This window comes from Fringilla coelebs, assembly GCF_963513975.1.
Source record: "Fringilla coelebs genome assembly, chromosome: 1".
Lineage (NCBI taxonomy): Eukaryota > Metazoa > Chordata > Aves > Passeriformes > Fringillidae > Fringilla > Fringilla coelebs.
In genome coordinates, this window is record NC_140028.1 from 128,714,315 (window position 1) to 128,742,205 (window position 27,891).

The 27,891-nt window shown below is 38.4% G+C and overlaps 1 protein-coding gene across 3 annotated transcripts in view; it reads right to left on the reverse strand.

Moving 5' to 3' along the window:
- Positions 1-27,891, reverse strand: part of PPP1R9A (protein phosphatase 1 regulatory subunit 9A) — a 131,310-nt gene that overhangs the window by 38,072 nt on the left and 65,347 nt on the right. For all 3 annotated transcript variants that reach the window (XM_084216045.1, XM_084216046.1, XM_084216044.1), the window contains exons 3-6: positions 25,684-25,816; positions 25,071-25,191; positions 19,920-20,024; positions 6,365-6,500 (exon numbers count right to left, since the gene is read on the reverse strand). In XM_084216045.1, coding sequence (XP_084072171.1) covers positions 6,365-6,500; positions 19,920-20,024; positions 25,071-25,191; positions 25,684-25,816 — 495 coding nt within the window. The remainder of the gene's footprint in view (positions 1-6,364; positions 6,501-19,919; positions 20,025-25,070; positions 25,192-25,683; positions 25,817-27,891) is intronic.

Here is a 27,891-nt window from a genome sequence, read left to right on the forward strand (position 1 = left end):
CTGTAGTATCTTCTTTATTATTTAGTTTCTATTTTATTGTCCCTGGCTATGTGCAGTAGCTGTCGAAACTGAAAATTTGGCTGCTAACTCTCCTGACTCTTTCATGTAATGTTATGCCACCTGCACACACCATCAGGGCAACCACAAGCAGAAAGACTAACTCTTAAAATCACACTGAGATTTCAGAGAAATTAATTTTTGTGGGGACAAAATACTACAGTCCATGTACTTTCCATTTTGCAGTCATTATCCCTGAAACAAGTAAGGTAATACACAACCGTAATTTCTGCATTAAAAGAATCCTGGTGGGTCCATCAGCAGTGGCAAGGAAATCTCTGAAGCATGTAAAGAGGAGGCAGAAACAGGATCATTAACCAGTAAACTCATGCTCTGCTTATGTAAAACAAAACAGACCTGGCTCAGCTACATGTGCATTTTAAAGAAATACTTTAATGCAAAATCCCAATTACATCTATTGATTTTAGCAAAGGAATAAAACAGATGAATTTAGTTAAAGCTGATTTCTCCAAAGACTTAAGCTATGAAGAAGTACTGAATACTAAAAGAAAAATGAACACACATGAAGGAGTAAATTATTGGGGAAAAATTCAAGAGCAGACAATATTCTACTGGCCTCAGGAGCCAGAGTGTTTGAAGAGGAACATCAGGCAGCTACAAATGAACACAAAGGAAAATCTTGCTTCAAATTGTACATAATGAGTGTCAATGAGCACAGTCATTTTTGCTTCAATTAATGAAAAAAGTAGCTGTCAAAGCAAAGCATAGCTCAAGTAAACAAGACACCAGGATGACAAGAACACATTACAAAACACAGAAATAAATGGGACTTTTGCTTTTGTCTTCAAAATAAAGGGATTTCATCTTACAGTCACATGAAAAACAAATTACAGGTTCAAAAGAACCAATGTGTACATTGAGGAAATACACATCATAAACTACATGAAACATGCTTTCCCTCAAAGAATTCTCTATGCTGACTTGTTGCACATGAAACTATCAGACAGTAGCTGTACACACACTGTGCCAGTTAGATAGAATGTGAAATTCACTATTTTATAAGGAGCAGTAAGGCACAGAAAAAAGCTGTCTTACTTCAAATAACAAAGCCCTGTGAGGTAAGAGTTGTCGTTGTAACTCCCTGAAGTTCGCTGCCATACATTTGGTTTCCTTATCCAGCAACAGAAATAATATTTTTAACTTCATAGCCAATGAAAACTTACATGCTCTTAAAGGAAAATCTTAGACCCTTCATTCTGTGTTTGTGAGCAGAATTCATCCATGTAAAAGCCCTGTTTCTCACTTCAGTAGCACTTAGGGCTTAAGCTCGTACCATCCAAAGCAAGAGCTTCTGATATTAGCCATTCCATTTTGCCATATGCAATCACAGCTAATAGCATGAAATTATCAACATGAGCTGCAATTTTCCACTTCTAAAGGGAAAATGTGCTACCTGCATTGTTTAACTGCCTTAACAGTAAATTTCTGAAATGTGCCTAACACTCCCAACCATAAAGAAGGAGCTGCAGCACCAGCCAGGATAATGCAGACAGACCTTCCCAAATCACCATAACAAAGGCTGCATCAAGCTACACCTTTTGTTCCTGCTGAAACTCACCCACAATCAAGGAACACCATTTGAAGAACTATAAAAATAACTCAAGCTCATCTCTTCATCTGATTTTTTCTTTGATGGCTTATATTTAATTTTTTCAAAAGAGTGAAGAAAAACATAATGACATAGTATTAATCATTGCTTTTACAGGAATGCATCATATTAATGTTGTTGGAAAAAATGTACTCTCTGAAAGATTTGGTTAAAAAAATGTACTCTTTGGGTGTTAAGACATTCAAGTGCACTGCCACTTTTTTTTTTTTTTGCATGTGTCAAGATTTTCTTCAATGGTTTGAAATGTTGCTTTGCTCTCAAGCGTGTCGTAATGAATGAGAATTTAAAATGAACAAAATATTAGTTTGACTATTAGTGATATTATAAAACATCACTTGCATTAAACTATTTGTCTGTGGCCACAGAGTGAACAGAATCTGGCAATATATTATTCATTTCACCTTTTGCATCACACCATGCAGCCTTCTGGGGAACATGTCGTCTGCTTTATGTGACTTTTGTCATTTGCTGTAGAACATGAAGAAGATAATACCAAGTCCAAATCAGAACTCCAAGAAATGTCAGAATTTGACTCATATGCACAGAACACTATGTTAACATAGGGAATTCAAAAGGTTTCAGTCAAGGATGCAGATTCAGGTCATATTTAGCACTCTAAGTAGGAAATACAAAGACAGTGCCTACTTCAAAGCCTTCGAGTTTTATTTTCTGACAGGATGCTAGAAATTAAAAGGATGGGGATTTTAGGAAGCTAGACAAACTGGTGATGAGCAAACTGCAGCAGGCTATCTAGAGGCAACATACCCTCCCAGCTTTACTGTGATTAGCACAGACTCACTAGGAAATGCCAGTGCTGCCTATTGTATGTAACACTTGAGAAATAGCTGATGCTACTGGCTCAAGTGCTTGGCTTGTGGGAGCTTAACAACAAATTGTGAGCTGATGCACACTTATCCTGCTGGTCTTTGCATGGACTACACTGTGGGCATCCATTTTCTTTTCATGTTTATCAGTTCTGCACAAGGGCTTTATGTTTCCCTGCAAAAACTTAAATGAAGGAGCATCTGAAAGCATCCTGCAGCCCTGTGGGACCTGCAGCCCATAATAACAGCAGATTCTGAAATGCAGGGATGCAGGGCATTTATATAGTAAATGATGAGTTTTCAGAATTACACAGTAAATGATATGTATTTTAGAAACACTATGTATTAGTGTAAATCTTACCCAATGAATAGCTGCCAGGCAACATTCCTGCAAGGCAATGGAATGAGAAGGTAGTAGGCTAACACTGCATCTCCAAATTTAGTATCCAACTCAAGTCCACTGCCCACTAGCTGGCAGAAACCAAAACTGTCTCAGAATATTGCTTTTAAAAATAACTTGGATCCTTCTAAAATACCTACAAACTCCTTGGGCTACGAAGACTTTCAGAAGCTCTAAAACAGAGGAAATCCAGCCAGCTGATGACACAGCAAGATAAAACATCAGCACTTGCACACGCCTGGCACACATTCTCTTCCTGTGGTTTAACCACCTCTAACAAACACAAGTCATGTGCCATGACCACAGGACTCAAACAAGATCACTCACTTCCTGCTCTGGAAAACTTAAAATGTTATTGCTGTCCTTGTAGTAGTCTCTGAGCCTCAGAATTTGGCAGTCTCAAGATCATTTTCTTGTTTATTTTATGCAGCACTGTACCTGACGATCCATGGCACCATATTGTTAACGGCGTAGGAAAATGAACAGGATGGCTTGACAGCTCTGAGACTGAGCAACTTGTGTAATTCTGTGCTGCCTCAATGCCAAACTCCTTACACTGGCAATCCAAATGCTCCTGAACTCCAAGCAGTCAGAGTCACTATTCCCTCTGATGAAAAAGACCAGGAGGGTAGTAGTGGTTTTTGCACACTTGTAGATATTCATTCAGCCAGTGCAAACTGAGATTTTCTTGCCCAAAAGGTGCTCTGCTTACCAGAGCCAAAGAATGCAGGGCTGGTGGTGGTGTCTGGCAGCAACATAAACCCAGCCAGACTTGTCCACACAGAGCAAGGTATGCTCAAAGAAGTAATGCTCATATTTGACAGTAAATGGAGCAGAAGTGCTTGTGGTGACCAAAAATATCTTTGAAGTGTGGCTAATGTGCATTAGATCACCGTTTACATCGTGCCAGTTGTCTGGAAATGGTGCAAGCTATGTGAGTAGACCTGGACAGCATAGTCAGGTGGCTAAAGACGAGTAACATTCAGATTACTGCAGGTATTCAATAAAATCTATTTCTGGTTAAGTCTTGTAATTAAGAAAGGGAACATGCTACACTGCATACCTTAGTAACTAAACCCCAGCATTTATTCTGAAAATGTTTACCACCCATGCCCCAAATATACACATGGCATCAGGTAGGAAATGGGCATGACCTTCAATGATCCCAATGTAGTTTTTAAGAACTGCATATGTTCTCAGGCCTAATTCTTTCTCCTTCCAAAAGAGATAATTTATGAGATCATCTGGATCTCCCCTGGTAGATGTCTTTTCCTTTCTTCCTCCTTTCCTCATATGCAACACAAAACTCTCCTCTGCACTCCAAAGGTCATTGCCAAAAACCATGTCATAGTTACAGAGATGGTCACCATCCTCAGTGTAGTGCTAGAATAAGAAAAGATACCTTTAGCTCTCTTAATTATGGAAAAACCTGGGAAAAACTTGCCCAATTTTATTTTCTCTCTGGTCCAAAGCACTACCAACAGAAAACACTTTGTGAATTAAGTATCTTTTGTGAAAAAATTATGCAGGGAACAGGACCTAAGAGTTTGTAACCACCAAATTGCAAGGACAAGACACATCACAAAAAGTACCTGATACCTACTCATACCTACTCATCCCTGTCCTCTTTCAGTACTGTACTGGGAAACACTTGCATGGCCATCAGTGTGACAGTGTCACCGTCAGCATCTTCACAGCAACAATCCCCACTGAAGGCTGAAGGACTACCAGGATCAGTATTGATCAACAGGGGTTTAACAACATTTTCTTTATTGCCAGATCTTGAGTAACCCCACTGTGTGGTGCGTGAAGGCAAGAAACACAAACATTTGAGATTTTTTTGCAGGTGGATGTGTCCCACAGATAAAAGGTGTAATGTATCAATCACTCACACAGGTCAGCCACACACCCCTCTACATGCAAGTACACAATGAGAAAGCTTTGACCATCAGGCATTTAGGACACCCCACTCCTGCCTGTATGAAAGCAATCAGACTATGCTCACCATAAAATGGTACTGAAAGTCTTCATACCCTGACACCTACAGCACACTCTGATGAGTTGTGGAAGTCTCTTTTCCCAAAGCCTAATTGTTCCATTTTGTTTATGGAGAGATTTTAAGAGAGTTCCTTCAAGAAACTTCTCTTGAATTTAATTCTAGACTAAGGAGAAGTTAGGAGACTTGCATTTTTCTATCCTTCATGGTCTCCCACAGGCACACATACATGTGCATGTATGTACAGCTCTTAATTTATATGAGTTCATATGTCCCTGTGACAGGATTAATTCTAAGATATATTGCAATCTTTTTATTCTTAATATAAGTGGAAATTACAAAAAGTGAAAGCATTACTGGGACTAGACAGGATTTTTACTTAGTCTGTTGGGACATTTCTGATTGTTCTGACATATTGCTATTTTAACAGCATGTTTCAAAATCTGAGTATATCTTGATTTTATGTTAAGAGTATTTTTTTTTCTAAAAACAAAAAGTAACCTGAATTAAATGCATATCATTAATTCTCTATCTCCCCTTATATACTGTTCCCTTACACAAAAAAAAAAAAAACAAACCAAAAACACCTAGCCCAGGATGAAAACACACTAATACATGGAGCCTCTAATTTAAAATAATATTACTCAAGATGATGTGAAATGATGACAGTATGCTTGAGCTATATGGAAGCAGTTTGTTACAAAACCCAGCAGCTTATTTAGGGAGCAACTCAGACAGCAGCAGTTTCTGAAAAAGCTCTCAATGTAATCTTTCCAAGTATCTTGGTATTTAGGCATACTAGAAATTTTATGAGAATGGAAAGAAATTATGGAAATTTTACTGCACAGAGTTGTTACTTTTGAAACTTTTGTATTGGCACTAATTGTAAGCATGAATATACACTTCAGACAAGGTAGGCTAATTCTCTATCCTGAGGAATATCTGTTCACACAGAAACAAAATCACAGTGTGAGGAAGGAGGGGTCTTACCTAGAATTTCAGAAAACATTCTGACTTAAGAAGAATATAAATTCTTCTAGGAAAAAAACCAACTTCCTCAACCCCTCTAAAAGTTAGAGGGCAACTTTTACCAGGCTTCACAAAATTTAAACGCTTTCACAAAACTTTAATGTTTCAGTGCACAACCAAACAAGCTTTACTCCCTTATTTCAGAAAAGGTATAGGCTTTCAAGGAAGAGGAATGCTTACAGAAGCATCAAACAACTTGATATTTGCTCTTCTGGAACAAAACAAATACTTTCAATCCACGATGAAAAGTTTTTCTATAAATTTGTTTTTCAATTAAGATTCATCATCAAAATCCGTAAAAATCATCAGCAAAGGTAATGGAAAAGTACAAAAGTTGACCTCTGATTGGTAAGTAAAAAGAAGAAATTGGGAATAGAAAACAGAACATGGAAAAACACCAAAGAGTGAAAGACTGGACAGTCTGTTACCTCATCATCATCTGCATCATACTGTGCGTAATGCTGCTCCAGCAGCTCTCTCTGGCGGCGTTCTTGTTCTAGAGTTTGGCTAATCAGCTGCGCGACCTCACTCACTTGTCCCGGTTTTTCTCGTCCAATTACAAACCTACACAAAACAACAGTGAAAAAACAGTTTACTGAACTTCTAGGGTCTTAGCCATTTCTAATACAGAGGGTGGCCTTTTGCTCCAAAGATTCGTAGTTTTGATGGTTTGTATGTGTTCTGTGGATGAGATTTGTCACAAGGGCACTGTGTGCAGGAGCAGGAGTGATCAGACCATGACAGGTCTGGTCACATGACAGGAGGGGCAAAATAGAAGAGACCATTGCAAGCCACCACTCCAAGTTTCAGTAAAGGATAATCAATTCCATTCCCTTCACAGCCACATATTTTCCAGAAGGCTACAGAAGACCAGGCTCCTATGGGTGCACAGTAAGAGCACAGGCACACTTATGGCAACTTATAGTGAAAGGAACATGCATGAGAGTAACTCCTCCCCACTCTGACTTAGAAGTTCTCTTCCATTTCTGAGCTTTTATATTTGTCTTCTCCAGTTTAGAAAACAGAATCTATTTCCACATTTTAAAATCTGACAGACACTATTTCCTTAATTTTAAGCTTCATTTAAATTTGTCTTTTATTTCATGAACTTCTGTTGCTAAGGAACGTTTTCTCCACTGTTAGCTACTGCTGAACACTGGGTGCACACTTCCTTGGCTTAACAAAACACAAGGGAAGTGCCTCTTTCTTGGTTGAGAATTACAATAATGCTTCTCAGTCTTGCTTTCAGCAACTAGAACTTAGAACTGGTTAGGATTGTAACCCCTTTTTTTTTTCCAGCACAGTAGCATAACCATATTTAGATATGTTGCTGTCTCCAGAACTAATCATAAGTACCCATTACACAGTACCAACACACTGTGAATTACTGAACAAAAGCACAATTTAAAGATGTCAAGCCGAGGAATTATTTTCTTAGAAGGCTAAAAAGATAATTAGGTAATTACAGATGAAAGTATTATGTAGAGCTGAAAAGCACAATAAGATGACACTGAGATACTGGATATAATAAATTATTTGTTCCCACAACATTTGGATCAAATGATGAATTCAATTTATTATCTGAATGAGGGCAGAAATGTGCATTATATCTCATGTATGAAAACTCTTTTCATTTGCACTGCTGTTAAAATCACTGTTAAAATCCCTTGGGATTTGTCATCCATGTGTAAGCCAACTTCCCAACAGTGGACAACCCTGGGTCCATCTCCTGTGACAAATAGTTTTTCAGATTCTATGAAGTCAGGCACTACAGAAAGGACTGCAATTTGGAGATTATCTCAACATCATCAAAATATCCAAGCTACTAATTACTTCAAAAAGGATAAGAAAGGTGAAAATTAGTAACTCCATTTGAAATAATGGCACAAGGTGCTCTGAAAATAATTTGCAAGAAAGTGTCTTAGCTTAAAAACATCAACAGAAAATACAGCAGAAACTAGAAGAGAATCAAGGCAATAACATCAGCATTTTAATCCTGATCAAAACAGATCACAGTCTGGCACTCATATCCCTCCATTACAAAATACGACATTAGTTCTCAGTAATGATAAAGACCTTGGGCTGAAAGAAAAAGAATGTTTCTTCATGGCCCCTACACTTCATCTGTTCTGCATACTGACTCACACACAGATCCTGTTTCCTCTAAATTTTAATTTTAGAGCCAAGTATTACAAAGACTAAACTAGTCATGTTTTCAGACTCAACTGGGAGTAACAATGAACTTTTGAAATTACTAAAGGAAGTAAAGAAAGGATTTAACCCATATCTGCTACTTGTTTGTCTCCTCTAATGTGAAAACAAATGAAAATTGAATATGGAAAAAAAACTGTATTTTATAAAAACATTTTAAGCAAAATTATATTACTTACACATAGTACAGAGAGCACCACATTTGTAAACACGTGAGGGAGATCCTCAATGTGTAAAGTTATGAAACCACAAAAAGTGATTCAAAATGTCTGAAAAATGCTTTTAAAAGTTTTTAGAAGCATTCAATCTACAATTGATGCCAGTTCTAGACAAAGAAGTAAAAATTTGTAAAATGGGACACCATGTTCCCAGCAATTACAGCTTTTACAAACGAAACCAAACTTTTTGTCATTTTTCATTCCATAATCTTAAGAATACCATGCATATAATTATACTTAACTGGCAATCGAGATAAACCATAAATTATAAAGTTACATCTTAAAGAGAGAGCTGAATAAAAATAACTTAGAAAACCATAAAGCAGGGGCAGTTATTAAAACTCTAAACATTAATTAGATATTTATTCAGAGAATAGCTTTAAATACAAGAAATATAATAATTTGAAGTGTTTAAATATGAGAAAGAGACATTAGGCTGTGATTCACTGACCAAAAAATCCATCACTGAACCATAAAACACACACTTCAACAAAGTAGATAATTATATATTTCAAATAATTTTGGCTCAACAAAATCAATCACATGCATTTTAGACTTTATTAGTTAGTCTCAAGGGCTAGAAGTATTATATGAAAGAACTATACATTCTGTCAGCAATAATATATTTGAGAAGCTGGTCATGGTTTTAGATATGAGACAAATGAGCATTTTACAGTCTTTAAACCACATCACAATAATATTCCCCTAGATTATTAAAGCCTGCAAATGTAAAATAAACCCCTGCAAATCTATGACGCAGCCATCACTGTACTAAATTTTAGGTCATTACTGATTTTTTCTGAAGTCTGCAAAAAAGAAGGAAGGAGAAGGAGAGAGGCAGGGCCTGAACTGCCCTTGATACTCAAGAGTTACATGCAATTTAGCTGAATTACCAGCCATGAAATATTCTCCGTGGTTGTGGTTAAAATGAACAGGGATGGAGCTAGAAATATAATTAATATTTGACTCTGTAATGGATTTTAGAGTATCTAAAAGAATTATGTGTCTTGAGAAAATGAAAATTAATTACAGTAGTGGTGGTTAAGAAAAGCATTCCTCTGAAATTGGAAGCAACTCCTACATCTCCTGCAATCCAGGATTTAAATATTTTACCTGATATATAGCCTTCTGCATATGTCGCATATGTCCAGCTTTTATTAAAAGAGGATCTGCAGACCTGTGCTTCTTGAAATAACTTATTGATTTTTTTATCAACTATGGAAACCAGAAAAATTAATTATAAAAATTAATTTAAAAAATATTTCCATTTTGAAAATAACTGGTACTAAAAATGCGAAGGCACCAAATCTGTGATGCAAAACTGAAGTTCTGCAGCACGCACTTTAAGTGAAATGAGTTAATGATTTCTCCTGAAAATACTTCAGGAATTATGGACTCAGTTAAAAATACATTAGCATGGTTTCCTTAAATCTAACAAAGAATACAGCAAACACATTCTAAGAAAGAATGGGGGGTTTGCTGCAACAGTATTCAAAATCTCCTCTTCTAACCTTTCCTAAAATACAGTTTGGTACAGTAGATGTACAAATGTAAAAAATGTACAGTGAAATTCATTCAGGGAGTTTTATAGTCAGATGCCTCATCCCTGGAACTGGTCAAGGCCAGTGTGGATGAGGCTTTAAGTAACCTACTCTAGTGGAAGGTGTCCCTGACAACAGCAGAGGGGGCTGGAACTAAATGATCCTTAAGGTTCCTTCTAACTCAAACCATTCTATGATTTTTGAAATTATTTTCCTCTGAGCTTTAAATTCTGAAGCTGCTTCAGCTACCATTTATCTCATTTATTTCAAGATGTCTTCAATTACCTACCCTGGCGGCTTCCATTAGGTTAACAGCCACATAATTAATCCAAAGTGCTAAAAGAGGTGTGAACCCTGTTAAGAAAGCAGTTTTATTTAGTCACAGCAGCACAAGCTGGAATTTGTGTGGTTACAATAAACAAGATCAACCTCTCCCTAACAGCACTCTCAAATGCAGAAGTCACTGACTGCACATAAGGAATTCACAACCTATGAGTTTCCTTTACACCTCTTGATATGAAATGATGTGAAACTCATAAACACTGAATAATTTCAGTTGGAAGGAAACCAGTCCAACTTAAGCCCCTGACTTGAAAAGAAGGCCAACTTTGTCATGCCTTGATCAGAATTACCCTTTCTGCAACTTCTCTGCATTGCCTGCCATTTTGTCCCTTTGCACCGAGACTACGAAGAATCTGGGCTTATCCATTCTGCCGCATGGAAGGCAGCTGAAACAGCAATAATAATAACATAATGCCTGACATTCCATTCTTTCCTTTCTACTGAAGATGTTCTTTCCACCTCTTCCCACGATGCTGCCTGCACATCTGCTCTCTAGCTCACAGAGTTGCAAGGGATGCTGCTGTCATCAGCCCTTGCCTCATGAGGCTTCTGTCAGCCCAGTCCAGCAGGCTGTTGAAGATCCTGTGATGGCAGCCCTTTGTTACCCTATCTACCTCATGCATGTCAGTACATCCACCTAGTCCACCCCTGCACTAGAGATAGGCATGTGCACAGCAATCTTTAAAGCTACTAGGCTGGAACCAAGAGGACTGGTAGAGGGAAATAAAAAAGGTTTGCCTGGAGATAATTGGTAAGTGATCCAAAACTCCAATCCAACAAGTGAAGAACTCTGCCTGGAGAGCAGCACCCTAAGTAACATAAGGAAGTGATGACCATCAGTGAATGAAAGTGGCAATGACTGCAGTTATTTAAGGTCACATAAGAAACATCTAAGAGGGCAATCTGTGTAGTATCTACTGCAGGATGCTGGCTATATGAAGCCAGTACAGATAAGCAGACTTCGGGAAGAGCCTCCAAGGACCTTGGAGTTTGAGTTGCCAGTAAAATGAGCCGTTGTGCAGAAGTTCTGCAGCCTCTATCCTTGTCCCCACACCCAGGATGAAGTAAAGTACCCTGAATTTAAAAACAGACAGAAGAACCTCAACTTACCACTTTTGGTTGGAAGGGACCATGCTATAAGCAGGGAAACCTTCCACTAAATCAGGTTGCTCAGGGCCCCATTCAGTCTGGCCTTGAACAGTTCTAGGGATGAGGCATCCACAAAGTTTCTGAGAAACCTGTCCCAGTGCCTCACTACCCCATGAGTAAAGAACTTCCTAATCTCTAACACAAATCTCTCCTCTTTTAGTCTAAAAAACCATTCATTGCCCCTTGTCCTATCACTATCTGTGTAAAAAGTTGCTCTACCTCTTCTATATAAGCCCCCTTTCATTCCTGGAAAGTACTATAAAATCTCCTCAGAGTCTTTGATTCTCCAGGCTGAACAATTCCAGCACTCCTAAACTGTCTCCAGGAGAGGTGCTCCAGCCCTCTGATCAACTCTGTGGCCTCCTCTGGACCCACAGCAACAAGTCCACATCTTTCTTGTGCTGGGGACCCCAGAGCTGGATGCAGCACTGCAGGTGGGGTGTCACAAGGTAGAGAAGAGAGGCAGAATCACCTTCCTCACCCTGACGGCCATTCCTCTTTTGGTGCTGACCCAGGATGTGGTTTGCCTTGTGTGCAAACAGTGGTATCAGTGGTACTGGTGGATGAGCAGCAAAATCACAGATTAAGCATCAAAAAAGCCTCAGCAGACTCTCCAGAGCATCTTGGATAGAAACCCCTGATAAACTATGCTACTATCAACACTAAATGGATATTGAGTCAGACAATTAGGCAGTCATGTAAAAAACCCACACAATAATATCAGTGCACTTAGATTAATTATTCCTCCAGAAATCAATTCTAGTCTAGGGCCTCACTGACACATTAGCTTTACTCAAGAGTACTTCAAAATTAGCCAAGGGATTCAATGTTTTGGCACCTCTCCAGATTCTGGTCCTTACATTGCTCTGTTCTTCTGAGAGTGCACGTTAAGAATCTATTCCATCTCTTTCCAGACAGCCTGACAGTATTCCAACACAATCCTTGCTTAAAAGGTTTCCTTGAATACAAGGTGATAATTTAATCAGCATTTGCTATAGCACCACACGACTCTTATGGGAATGACCACTTCAAAGAAACACATTTGTAAATCTGTGCTTTAACATACCCGAATGCAGACACCTCTGTTCAGAAGGTACAAGTGCTAGCAGGCCATATTTCTTATAAAAACAGATTGCTTTCTGAAGTGAGATCTGTCTTCCCTCACTCTCATCCTTGCTGGCATCCACAGGGAAGAAATCCAGGAAGAAAATACAGGTAGGTCACCAGTAAGCTTCTGAGTTCAGACCATGTCCTTATCTGGATGATTACATGATCCAGATTCTAGGCAAGACAGACCATCCTCACAGCACAGTCCAGCTAAAGGCTCCTACAGCACCACCCATACAGTTTGGTGAGTTATCCTGCATGGAGGAGCAGCAGGTACTTCTGCCCGGCTGTCACAATGTTGTATCCCATTAATCAAGGTGCACCAAAACTGTGTGGGAGCTTCCACAAAATAGTATCTTGGGTGAAGGAGTAAAAAACTTAGCTAAATAAACATATATGGTGATATTTCAGTTGCAGTGTTAGTAGTTTATGTTTAGATCCAACCAAGTTGAGGAGGAACTAATTCAAAACCAGTCAAGTTGTTCCTTTTTCCAGGAAAAGAAAAGAAAAGCTGCTCCTAATGAAATCTAGTCCCACTAAACCTTACTCATTCATGTTGTATTTAATTTTAAAAGCCATGCTCCAATACCTAGAAAAATAGTTTATAATTCAGACAAAATATTTAAATGAATACTTCTTTATATATTTCACACTCAAACATATAATTTCCTGTCCAAATGCACAAATATTTTTTTAAAAATTGCCATAAAATTCAAATTAGCAAGAACTAAAGACACAGGGGCTATGTGCCAGTAAATCACACAGTGCCAGGGAATGCTTCCAAGTTCTAGTAACTGGTCATCATATTAAAATTGTATTTTACATCACTGAAACAGTCTTGGAAACAGCTTGACCCAAGTTAACTAATATTGTGCTAAGGAATACTCAGACACAGTCCAGGAGTTAGCAAAGGCTAGAAGTCAGCTTGGATGTTTCCAGTGGACAATTTGGATATGGCCACCCTGCTCAGAAAGGTGCAACTCTTTAAGGGTAGGAGCACCAACCACGCTGGTGCCAGCTGGCCTCAGCACAAAGAACAGTCCAAGGCACAGCTTGTCTACTACACAGGCACAACCAAGGAATATAAACCAGCTAAGCAGTGATGAATGCAGTCTTATCTCACCCATGCTAAGGGGTCAGAGGACTTGAGTAATTTCTCATGTTCAGCACACTACTCCTGGTAGTCTTACAGGACAATTACCAGTGCTTGTAGGAGTACTTTGCAGAAACCAGAAAGACAACGTATCATGGAATCTTTTGTGTAACCACAGTGGATTAAACAGGAGAAATTTACACTACTTTGGCACACAGCACCACACATTTTGTTTCTGCAGGATCCATAAATCAGGTTTATCAAAGAAGCAGAAAGTGCACCAAGCGCACATGGCTTCTGAAGCAGCCCAGCATGAAGTCCCAGCTCAGCAATCAGCACTGCAGAGCAAAGGGCTTTTCTTTCCTTCTCTTTTAATCTCCTCAGCTCTGCACTTGGATTCAAGGAAAAAGAAACAGACAAGGAAAGGAAGAACAAAACCACAAGCCCCAGAAAGCAGATAACATAAGCCAGAAGCCAGCTCTCTGAAGCAGACATGGAGTGTGGTATCTTTTGGTTTGGGTCCTGTCTCATTACCCAGTAATTAGCAGTTCTGCCTCTGCCACAATGTGGATCTGCACTATGGAGAATGCCTGGAGAAAATTTTGAAGGACCCAGCTGTTTCACAGGGTAAGAGCACAGGCAGGCAATGTCAGAAGGAGCAAAAGAAAATCTGCACAGGCATGCAAACTGGGAGAGGAGAATTATTACCTAGACAAGGGAGTCACAACAAAGGCACGCTGCTCAGTGTTACTGTCAACAAGAGCATTCCCATGGGGGCACACTGCTGCTGGCTGGCTCCTGAGGCACACTGCATCTGCCCCCTGCACTGCCTCAGCTCTTGCAAAGACCTGACTGCATGAACTGCCTTTCCACTTGCTGTGGTGGTAAACAAAACTACCAGCAGGCATGCAAATACTATTTTAGGAAATGGTGCATTTTGCAGAAAAAAAAATCATCTCAAGATGGGGTGAGGAATTAGCTGAGGAAAGAATAAATGATATTTCAAGTTGATGTTAATGAACAATCAATTATTTTTACTTTTTACCCTTTAATTGCTCCTTGCATAAGAGCTATATAAACGTAGAAATTTGTGTGAAGGATTCAATTTTCAATTTAGTACGAGATAAAATTTAGGCTATGAACTAATTGGGAGTTTAGACAGAACCCTGCTTTGAATTAAATCTTTCCAAATAAGAAAAAAAAAAGGCAATAAATTATTATTTAATAGAACAGAGAATAGCTAACAGTGAAAAGCCAGAGGGCTGGATATTTTGCACTGCTGTTGTTAGAACATACTCTTTAATGATCTAGAAGATTAATTAGACAAGGCAAAATTAGCTAACCAATTATTTAAGATGGAAAGACTTTGATGCATTTCAGCAGAATTTAAATAAACAAAAGCAGGTAAACTCATTGGCAGGTTAGAATTAAAACAATTAATAACTTTCAGGGTGGTCCAAGTCATTATAAACCGAACAGGTTTGTACAGGTTCTGTGTGGTTCCCTAAAAAAAATCAAGAACTGACTCAGAAAGCGCCATGAGAGCATCCGCTCAGTGCCTAGCAACAGTGTGGGAAGCCAAGAAAATGTTTAGTCACATTCATCCAACAGGATACGGAAGGAGGACACAGAATTTAAAATTTGTCTCTCCAGTAAAACACTGAATTTGGTTAACTTCCTCAAAAGAAACCTTTCAGAGGAAAGTAAAAATGCTAAAAGCATACAAGCAGCATATGAAGGACTGGGATTTTTGATGATTCTCTCATGCAAGACCTATTCTCCTTATCAATCCATTAAGTCTTCTAAGAACCATGTCCTCCTTTCCTGGGACCCTGGCTTTCCCAGAGCTGTGTGAGCACAAATCTTTGTATTCAGTAAGTATGATAATAGGATAAAGTTTTCTCTCTGAAAGAACTATATTTTTTTCTCTTGTGAGTATGTTCAAGGAAAAAGAAATAAAATTTCCTGGAGGCATACAGCTCTTTGAGTTAGCTTTCTCTGGCAGAGACGATAGGGTCTCCCAGAACCCTTTCATTATCATGAACAGGGGAAGAAAGTATGGTCACAAAGGCTTAACATCACCCAAGCAGCCTCAAAGAACAGGTCAAAGAACAGCATCACAGTCCATGGGGAGACTGCACACAAAACAACACAGGAGAAACTCCACGGCAGGATGGGATTCCCACTGTCAAGCTGTCTCCTTATCCTATCTTTTATGACTGCAGGCACCACTTGCAAACTTCAAGCTGATGGATTACATCCTAAATGGGGTCAAAAGAAGCACAGAACAATTAGTGGTATTAGTGTGGCACTGCCCTCTGAACCATTAATCTTAGAGCAGGGGCAGCAGTCAACAATATTGAAAACAACACACACTTCAAATCCCTCCGGTATATAATCACATTCTGAAATCCACTAATATGAGACATTAGTAAACTAAACAGTTATGTAAAATTATAAAGAAGACTTGATATTTACATCAATTGAAATAGCATTCATAGTTGCATTTGCCTGATTAGAATCACGAGGACACTAATTCTCATCCTGAAAAGCAGAAGCTGATTGCCAGCTGGGATTATGAAAGAATTCCATCTCTTTCCTTTGCCTCACAGGCTACCAGAGTACATCTGCTGGGTACTGATTATCTTTCTAGAAAACATTATAAGAAAGAATAATTTATTATCACTGTGGAAGTCAAACTGGTTGAGCCAATGATCTTTCATTACTGTATGATGACTCTGCTGGATAATCCAATACTGCAAACAATGGATAAAATAACCACAGATGCTTCTCATGTTTGTTCTTCCTTCACCTCCTCTCAGCCTCACCTAGAACAGTTCAAAAGGTAAAAGCCATGTCTTCATTTTCACAAATTCTTTACTATGTCAGCTACAGACAGTCTGGATACATTTTTTTCTGGTAGAAAAATTGCAAAAATCTATTCTAGGTCAACGACTTCCACTGTCAGTATCATTCAAAGTGTTCAAAAAGGCTCAAAGGAGAAAAATAAATCACCAAGTATTGGTATTATTCAAGCTCTCTGAAGAGGTATTGACTGCATTTATTGCAAAGAATTAAGAAGTGGCTTTAATGTCATTCTATTCATGAATGTCCTTTCTTTGCAACTGATCTCACATACTAAACCCTGCTATAAAAATCAGCATGCACTTTGACTAGATTAAGGACAAAATGACTTCAGATACCTAATGCTGTGCGATATAAACGTGAAGTAATGCCAGTGAAATGCACACAAATCCCTGTGTGTACAGGACACCAGGCAGAAGAAAGGCACAGATTCTGTATGCTATGATCACAAAGGTAACTATGCCTATTAAAGCAGTTCTAAAAACCCCATCAAGCTGACACTATTGAACAGTAGATATGCAAGTAAGTGTGAACGTGATTCCTCCTGTGAAAGAAGGATTCGTGAAGCTGCCTTGCCTTGGATCAGGTGAGGTGTGCTTGTACACTGCCTACACACTGGTAGTCAGCTGGAACATCCTCCTCAGGAAAGGCAGGAGAGGTTTATAGAGCAGCAACCTCTTCCCCTGCTCCTGCCTCCTGCAGTGACACGGATCATTAATGGCAGCTGCCATGGGAATGGCGCACTCAAAGGGCAGGAGTACTGCTCCCAGCACTGCTCCCTGCACTGCTCCCAGCACTGCCAGCAGGCAGGAGCTGACAGCTGGGGGCAAGGAAGGCATATTGCCCCAGCAGACCCTCCCATTTGTCCCTAATGTTCTGGAGCAGTTCAAGCGCAGAGGTTTTCACTGTCTGCCAAAGAAGGTGGAGATGAGGGATTCTCCATCCTTGCTCTAACACAGCAGGAAAGAGGATCTCTCAGAAACCAGTTCTTCTCCCCATAAAACAAGCAGCAGGCAGGGCTCTTGTCACATGTCAAAAGAAGAACAGTCAGGAAGTTAAAAATACCTTATTTCCTTTCTTATCTAAATTCATCAATATTAGCTCTTACTTTCTTTACGAGCAAATGTTCAAACCTGCATTGAAGCCAAAACGTCAAGCACACTGAAATATCTGTCTCCAAAAAATTGCTTTCTGGAACCATTTTTCATTTTGTGCAACTAAAACCAATGTAGAGCATCAGGCAACAAAACTGTCCAGGACTGGACCAGAAGCTAAGCAGGAGCCTATCCCACACAAGGCTTGGCTACCTTTTCAAGTCTCACTCCCAGCCTACCACAAACCAGGGAAAACATCATGCATTTCTTAGCTGGCTTGCATTAAGCAGAACGAAGTCTTCCTGAGCATTTTTTTCCATGAAGTTTAAAATGCAAAAAGAATTGAGGAAGTTGCACCAAATTCTACCCATTTCTTTCCTATAATTAGAAATACACATTACAAAGATACTGCCAACAACATGGTATGCTCTTTATGCATACATTATTAATATTTTAGTATTACTTTATATTGTAACTCACACAGCATTTTAAAGGTATTATTAACTGAATATTATTTTACGGTTTTTTTGGGTCTAGTTTTGACACTAACATACTGGGTCATTTTTTCCATGAAAACTCAGTATCTTAATCTTACAAGGAAAAATGAAGAAACTCAAGTATCTCTTTGACAAACGAGACCTGTCAGAAGCCAATGATCCCAGTGCACAGTACACTTGATAATGTGAACTCAACAACAATGAAGAAATACTTTTTTCAGCTCCCTATTTTGTGACAAGGGTCTAGATTGCAACCAGTCTCACTGTAATTTATTTCCTCAGAGAAGACTGCGGGAGCTCTGTGTGAAAATCACTCTATGATTTTTCCTTCCTCCATTATTTTCCCATGGAAGCAAGTATTCTATTCCATAACTTATGCAGCAATAATTACACAAGCTAAGCTGATTCTAAATGTATACAATAGATGTGTTTTATGTTAGAGCTTTCTTTCTTCCTTTTTCCTTTTGAACTAGAACATCAAACACAGAATATACATAACATTTGCTCTGTGTACCAAAACACAGGAACACATTATTCTCTGTCACAGGGATTTTATGTTTAAAGGTCCCAACTGTAGAAAACCTAATAAAGTATACACTCATTTTCATAGTTTAGTCAGTAGGAACACTCACAGCATGTGTGAGTCTTTGCAGAAATAGTAATGGTGTAACTTCAAATGTAAATGTTACATAAAAATATACTCGCCTATAATTACACTACAGTTTCAAATATTCTCTTTTTTCCTAAATAGCCTCTCTCAAATAAAAGATTGATCAACCACCCCCAAGATTCTTTGCAGAATCCACATCCCAGCATTATTCCTCAATGTCATGCAGGATCAGCTATGGAATTATAGTGGAAGTGTGCATGCCAACATATAGCACCACCATCTGAGGGCGTCTGCATATATTACCACCCATAGTTTAGTCATGGTTCAAAAGAAGTCAGCTCTGAAATCATTAATTAGAGAATTCAGTTGTACTCCCTAGAGAAGATTTTGAAAGAGAACCCAAAGGTAACTACAGAATGGCTGCTGCTTTTACAATGTGACAAAGATATTTTTGGATTTATTTTGTAAAGTTGAATCTTTACTGAAATTAACAAGCTATTGAAAAACTATGTGACTGCACAGGGTCTTAAATGGCAAACCAGTTCAATACTAGGGAAACAATGTTCTCATTAACGACATTTTATAGCTTTGCACTCACATTCACACAAGTTCAGAAGTGTACTTGCAGTATATGTTACATTTTCTAGTCAGTTCATTACTTTATGGACTTTTACAGGGACACCTTTTAATGAACCACAGTATAGGTGCAGAGAAAAACCCACAGGTGGGGCTGGGAGCTCAGTTAATTAGTACTGGTTATTTTCCTCAATTTGGCAGCTGTTATCACTACTGCATCCAATACTCTCCTCTCCTTTGGGCTGAGGTGGAATCTGAGGGACCGGAGCGTTCATCTCCTCCTGCTCCAACCCTGGAGCATGGTCAGTGTCCCCATGGGTGGAGCAAGGAAGTGATCACTGGCAGCAGTTTCCATCTGACCGACACCCATGACCATCATCATCCCAATTAATACAAACAGCTAATTAATCCCAATTAATACAATACAGAAGCCCATGAACATCCAGACTAGTGATCAAGAGCATAGTCATCATCTGTCTGCAATTTCAGCTTGTCTTAGTGGTAATTTAAAAATCTAAGCCAAAACAAAACTGTAATATTGTATTTGATCCCTCTCTTGGGATCAAAGGAGAGAAGACAGAGGCCAAAAGCCTCTGATTCTACCTGGGCAAACAAAGGCCTGCAAAGGAAGCCAAGTCATCTTAAGTATTAAATTTTTTTTTTCCCTCTAAAATACTCACCTGACTTTCTCTTTGGTGTTTCTAAGAACAGTTGCAGCAAAATTTTGTGTAACACCAACCAGACTGATGCCATCAACTTCCACGATTTGGTCATTCACTTGGATCCTTTCAGGGAAAAAAACACAAATGCATAATTAATTGTATGAATTCTTGCAAATTTTCAGCAAAACTTAGCATAGAGAGATCTTTGTAGTTTGACCTTAAACAAAAGCTCAGTAATAAAATGACTGAGGTAAATATGAAAAACACATCATTCCTTGCACACAGACATCTCATAAATCCAACTTTAAAGGTACCACTACAGTTAATATCATCAATTAATTATCCACTCTCTTTCCTCGTATAGAAATACAGCAACACAAACTCTTGAATTTGTCATATGAATGAAATTAAATGAGATACTTGAACATCTCTTATATCATTCTTTCCTAAGCCAATCTTGAAAAACATAAGCATAAGACATAGTTCTGGCATTTCATGGTAATGGAAAAAAAATGTAGTATTTAACTAGAACAACCTGCTCATCTGTGGAGAAAAGAACTTAAGTATCAGAACCAATTGTGACATACTGTCTTAAGATATTTCATCTAACTTGTTCCAAAAAGATGAATTCCCCGTGTAAGCACGATCTTGCTGCACACAATCATAAAACCTTGGACTGCTGCAATGAGGACTCTCTTTTTGAACTCAAACACCTATTTACAGCCGATACACTGTAAAATGCAGAAAAAGTTAAGACAGAATGAAAGCCATGTTGCTTTTATCTAAAGCAAGCACTGCTACAAAACCCCTACAGCAGGCACTGGACTCCTCTGGATTACAAATCCCTGGAAGATGACTGCTATACTGCTCTTTAGAAACGCATGATCTCTTAATAGTTTCAAAATAAAAACCAAACAAACACATGCAGAACTAGTGAAAGGGAGCAATTTTCAAGTACATACATGGATTCTATTGATCCAAACAACACAGTTTACAAAGCAACCAAGAAACAGCTATGAAAAAATCATGTTTAAATTATATAAAAATACCTTAATTAATGTATTTAACATCTTAGGATATATTAGCGATAAGATTTCTTTTCAAAAACCAGAGGCTTCAGCCTTGGTTTTTGCGTTTGAAGCATTTGGACTTGGAGCACTAATTTCTCTGTCAAGTCTGAGGAAATGCTTTGCAGTTTTACATGTGTTCAAGCAGCATCTTCTGTTCTTTGGATTCCAGTGATGAGTAAGAAATACAGTATTTATTCTTTGGCAGCCTCACACTACAGAATGTCACTGTGTTCTAGGCAGGATCTCCCTTGAAAAAGGCAGACTATAAACTCCTATTTTGAAAATCATATTTGGCATTTTAAGCTCAGAATTTTGTTTCAATTTGCACTGAAACATTTGAGAAATACAGCACTCACATCAATATTTATCTAATTTTGACCTTTTTTTTTTAAACTTTCAACTCTTATTTTTATGGCCACTGTTCTCCAGAACTCCTTTACACATATATTTTAATTATATATGAGCATATATGCATATCAACATACAAAGGGTGGACTTCCCATTAGAGCCCACTCCAAGAGGAGCTCCAGGCCTCCTCTGTCTGTCAAATCTAATTTCAAACACGAATGCTCAGATTGCCAAAGTCTGAATTATAGAAATTGTATTGCTTTTAGCATTAATAACATTGGTAATTCTTCTTGCAATTATTTTCTAATGTTCATGACTTTAAACTCTGCCTGCAGATAACAATGAAGTAGCAACTATAGAAGCAAACCAACTAAAACTGAAAAAATTATTTGCACAATTGCTCTGTATGATGAACTGAAAAATTTAATTTGTGCAGAGACATCTTCTAGAGTTCAAGTTAAGAACTATGTAATGTTTCAGAACTGTTGCTCCCAATGTGATCAAAATACTTTATAAAGTGAATGACTCATCACCACAATAATCTGAAAGAAGCAGATACTGATTGATTGATCCAGGAAAAGATTTTATTTTTCATATTCAGTCTAATTTTTCACATTCAGTCTAATGACTGATTTCCTGTCTTTCACACTGCTAATAACCTCTCCTAATACTTATCAACATGCTTGCCTTTGGATTCATCTTGAAGCACCCTCCTGGGGCAAATACTGGCACACAAAACCTTTAAATATGACACCTAATTTTAGGCCACCTGTTTGTCTACAGCAGCATGAATCAAGCCAGTGGTGTTAAATCACTGAGAAACCCCTTTGCATAGACTTTGTATTTCCATGAGAGACAAGTACTTTATATCATAATTTGATAGGTCTTTCAATAAAAAATAGAACACCTGTCCTACAGATACTGTAACATTTTAAATTGTAGCTTCACAAGAACCTGGTTGAAGACTGCTATGCGATTATTCCAAATATCTGATGCAGCTACTGAAGTAGTTTTATTTTCTGGTTGGAGACTTTGTTTTGCTATCAGTGTTAATGATTAAGTAGGCTTTTCATAAAGATGAAGTTAACAGGAGCCTTTACAGTTGGTGCACTTTATTATGCAGAACGGTCTGGTCCTGACTGAGAGGATTATATATTCCTTTCCCAAGTGAATGATCAGTCAGGCTCTCAAAGAGAAAATCAGAGTCCTATTTCTCAGCTGACTGAACATTCTGCCAGTTGAAAACCAACACAAATATTAGAATGGTCAAAGAATGGTATTATTTTTTCTCAGCTGACAAGTTCCTTTCAGATGCCATCTAGGGAAATGAAAGAAGATACTTGTGATGGAACATTAACTTCTGTAGCCCACTCAAACATGTGAATAATGAGATGAAAAGAAATTACAGATCATGACAGAGCAGCAGTGAGTGACTGATTTTCAAGCAGAGACATTTACAAAGAATACCAGTCGTGAGCTTAATGCCTTCTAGCTGAGGTCAAGCATACCCTTCAGAAAAACATTCACTTAAATTTAAAATAATGGATAAAGTCATGACATCTTGAGGCGTCAGCTTCATTTCCCTTCATAATTTTTAAGCCTCTGATAAATCAGTACTTGGCCTTCAAATTTATATCCCATTGCCAAGATCTGTAAAGACACCCCCAAGCCCAGTCTAGAAGATGACATAGCTCAGTAGTTTCTGAAAGCAATGGTACTAAACTTTGCAAGCCCCTGCCTTCTAGAGCCTTTTGCTTAAATTTTTGTGGGGTTTCCACAACAGAACAATTTTTTGCCTGTCTGAAAAGTTAGAAGTGTTCAACAAGGAACATGTTACTGAAATGCATTTTTTAAAAGACATCATCAACATCTTAAGAACTTATTCCCACTCTTATTTATAAACAGTATTTTCATATTGTTTATGAGTAATATAACAGCACATTAATGGTTAAAATCAGAAAAGGAGAATGCAGATAAGTTGATATAATTGCTTACATATCAGAGAAGTTATATTTTACTGGCATGAAAACTTATAAAGTTAAGCACTGGGACAAAATGAAAAATTGTATGGGTTGGTAGATTTTTTTAAGAATCCTTTTCATTATTAAATTATTACATAGTAAAGTTTTTTCCTGTCTCCGAATGAAAAGAGGCTGACTTGGTTTTGGCAGGTGTTGTAGAATACCCAGATAACTGTGCCCCACATGATATGAAATACTTTATGTTGATAAGGAATTCTTTAGCTTGCACATACCAAATAAGCAAGCAGGTTTTATATGAGCACATAGGACTACACACACCAATTCACTTCTTTAGTGGGCAAGGTTTATGGTACAACTTCCAGTTAATTAATGTACTTTCAGTGCTGTAGGTGGGAAAACTGAATCCCAGAATAGAAGACTATTCAAAATAAGAAATATAAAGTACCAGTCTGTGTTAGTAAAGTTGAAAGGAGCGTATTTAGTAGAAGTTTAAACATTCAGATACACTAATTATTTCCTTAATCACAGAATAATCAAGGTTGGAGAAGATCTTCCAAGACCATCCAGTTTAGCCATCAACTAAGCGGCTCAATCGCTCCTAAGTGGATGTGGCACATCCCAAGTGCCACCACATCCAGATGCTCTTCAACACTTCCAGAGTCAGTGACTCCACCACCTTTCTGAGCAACTTATTCCAATGCCTTTTTCAGTCAAAAAAAGCTCCAATATTATCTGAACCTCGCCTGACACAACCTAAGGCCATTTCCTCTCACCCTTTTACTTGAGACATGTTAGAAGAGACCAACCCCCACTTGGTTACAACCTCCTTTCTGGTGGTTGTGGAGAGTGATAAGGTCACTCCCAAGCCTCCTTTTCTCCAGGTTAAACACCCCCACTCCCTCAGATGCTCCTTGTAAGACTTGTGCTCCCGACCCTTCACCAGCTTTGTTTGTTCCCCTCCTCTGGTCACACTCCAGCACCTCAGTGTCTTTCTTGCACTGAAAGGCCCCAGAGCTGGACACAGAACCCAAGGTGCCTCACCAGTGCCAAGTACAGGGGCACAGTCACTGCCTGGGCGCTGCTGGATACACTATTGCTGCTTCAGGCCAGGATGCTTTGGCTTTCCCGGCCACCTGGGCACATTCTGGCTGATATCCAGCTGCCTGTCAACCAGCACCCCAAGTCCTTTTCTGCTGAGCAGCTCTCAAGCTGCTCCTCCCTCAGCCTGTAGCCTTGCCTGGGGCTGCTGTGACCCCAGTGCAGGAGCTGGCCCTCTGCCTCAGTGAACCTCATGCAGCTGTCCTCAGCCCATAGATCCAGCCTGTCAAGATCTCTTTGTAAGGACATCACATGCAGAGACCAAATAATCCAATGTTGAACTGAATTATTTTTTTAAGTATTGCCTATTTAAAGCTGGTTTAAAGCCAATAGAACAGGTGGGAGCTCCACACCTTAAGAATCAAAACTACCTTCAAAAGTGTCACAGAGTTTGGAATCAGCAGCCTTATTCACGCTAAAGCATCTCGGTTCTCAGTAGTCACAAACACATATCTTTGGCAAATTTGTTCTTCTTTAAAAGTTTAAACTCATGGTACCAATTTAATGTCTTCTCATAACCACATCAGGTATTTGGACCTTACCAATGAAGCTGACAAACTTTACAGCTTGGATTACCATGACATACGTTAAGAAAACAACTATTCCTTATGAAAATCATAATTTATAGTAACTATTGCTGATAAACTTTCCAAATACAAAGTCTAGTTTACCTGCCATCTCTTTCTGCTGTCCCACCCTCTGTTACTGTCTTGACAAATATTCCCAGTTTTTCAAGGCCCGCATCAGCTCCAACTCCCATTCCAATAATGCTTATGCCAAGTCCATCTTCATCTGTGAAGGAGGCAAGAGAAAGCAGAAAATTCTTACATTTATCTGTACACTTATTTGGTAGGTAAACAGTCATGCTTTGGTTCCTCTTGGCTTTCTGTGTCAGTAACACTAACATTATTTTGCTTCCTTTTAAAAATCTATTTGACTACCATTTTAATTACGTAAAAAAAGTATCATCTGCAGCCTTATGAGGAGCTAAGAACAACAGACAAGATTTTTTACTCCTCCAGTGAAGAATTAACATATCACATCAAACACTGTGTAAAATAATGTTAATGGAGTGTCACCAAACAATTCTCTCAAGCAGATAAAAACTGCCTGTCTCTGAGCTGCTTCTTTAATTCCTCACTGAACAATTCCTGAAATCCAAAAAGCCACGGTGACTACAACCAATTCATGGCAATTCAAGATAGGCTCTGTAGGCATGTGTAAACTTCCTCAGACTTGTAGGTCAGTGTCACAGGAAGTGGAAATGACACACAGACATGATACCTTTTTCTAGTTCGACTGGGAAGAGCTCCAACTTTTCCACACGCTTCTCAAGTTCATATTCAGCTGATGCAGCCACTGGGTCAACTTCATCATTTCTCCTATCATAGTCTTCATTAGAGTATGTATTGAAAACCTGTGGAAATAGATCAAAATTCATTCAGCTACTCCAAAAAAGACTTGCAAATTATTAAATTAGCTACTACTTTTGTCTTGTGATATTACAAAGTTTGAAAAGGCTTTTAAAAGACAATTTCTCCTGCTCATTCAAGCTTCAGGTTTTTTAATTTGTGCTTTTTTATTCAAGGAAGCACAAGTATGGTTGCAAAAGTCAACTGAATGTAACTTTCCATTGCTTTTGATTATAAATTCAGAAGGCGATCCTTAATGTCTACATTGGTCTAGGCATATAAATAATTAGAATAATTAATTTAACTCATTAAAAATGCACTATTCATAAACATTATCAGAGTCAAATACATTGAAATTATAATCTGTATAGTGTTTCTGTATTAGTCTTTAGGCCATATGAAGTTCCAGTTCACATTCATCCAAACAAAGCTTGACCTGAAGATTACTAAACTACATTTACATCACCTATGAGCATAATGGAGATTATGTTCCATATTATGTATAAACATTTTTAAAACAGCAATATACACAGCCATTTGTATTTTTTAAGCTAACCAGCTTTACAGGTTTACTTCATCTCTAAAGCAGTAATTTAACAGTGACTGCATGAACCTGATTATATTATTTATGCTACTTTACTATCATACTTTCAACATGGCCTTCAACCAGTGATTATTCAGACCTTCAGAAACATTAGCCAGGAAAAGCATATTTTCATATTTTAGAGATCAGAGTTTGCCAGCCTAATTCATTAAACTGCCTGCACTTGGCAGTAAGGAAAGAATATGTATTACTAGTGGTAATAATTTTACTAAGCTTCAGTCCCATGGATGTATCATATTCATCACTTCAAATAAAGGAAAACAACTTCCCACATTTCCTCTTCCTCTTTTACAGACAACCTACAGGAGACATCATCACGTGGCCGCGTTTTCCTTTATCACTGTTCCTCTCACAATATAAAACACTGCACCCTGCTACATCGCTACTCAAATATTCCAGAGTTCTCCAGAAGCCTGCTCTTTTACAGCCCTTCTTGGAGGCCCTCTCACGCTGTGCCTGGATGGGGCACACATGCCGGCACACATGCCAGCTGGCTGCCCAGAGCAGTGACAGGAACTGGGTCATTGCCACTTGAGGTTTCACCTGCCTGAAAAGCTGTTAGTATGCGCTCACTTCTTTTAAATAGTAAATATATTAAAGTTGAAATACAAAAATACTTTTAAATACTACTGGAAGTCTATTAACTGTGTTATGGCTACCACAAAGCCCTTTCAGTTTTACATAAAGTAGTGGTTGAAACAGAAAAGACTGCAGTGACTCAATGATAATTTCAATACCCATTCATGTAGGTATTTCACATCAATGTGAAACACTTAATTTTCTGTTCCAAGAAGACTGAGACGATAAACATTTTACAAGAATTCACAAACCTATCTCACATGGATTTTTAGTCATTATGATGCAAGAAAAAGGCTGCTTTAACTAAATGATGCTCCTAGAAATCCTTCATAAATACCTGCAAAGCATAAGTAAACTAAGACACATACTGCTGTCCAGTGCTGCTGAATATTTTATGCTGCTTTAGTATCTGTAAGATTGGAGAAAATACATGGATTGAGAAACAAGTCATGCAATTCAAGGCCATGATTTCTAGTCTGACTAAAGAATAGAAAAAAACAGCGGAAGAGTCCACTCAAAGGCAATGAAAAAGTGGTACAACTTTCCTGGTAGTTTCCCTCCTCTGTGATTTGGTGTGAAAGGCAGCAGTTTTTACCACTAAGGGTTCCATGATCAAACCCAACCTCATTCATGCTGAAATAAACCAAAATAAAGATCAATAAAGATCAAGTGAGAATCAACTAAAGTGAGAATCAACTAAAACATTACTGAGCTAAGGTTTTACCATAAACTTTAGGTCTGCTGAAATGCAGCAGACATGCAAGCAAGTACAGGTTAAAAACAACAGCTGTGAATTTGGCTTGAATCATCTCATTTATTAACATGATGAGAGGGACCCCATGCCTCAAATGTGAACAGAGATGAATTGCATGAAGGTAAAGATATTGCTTCCTGGAA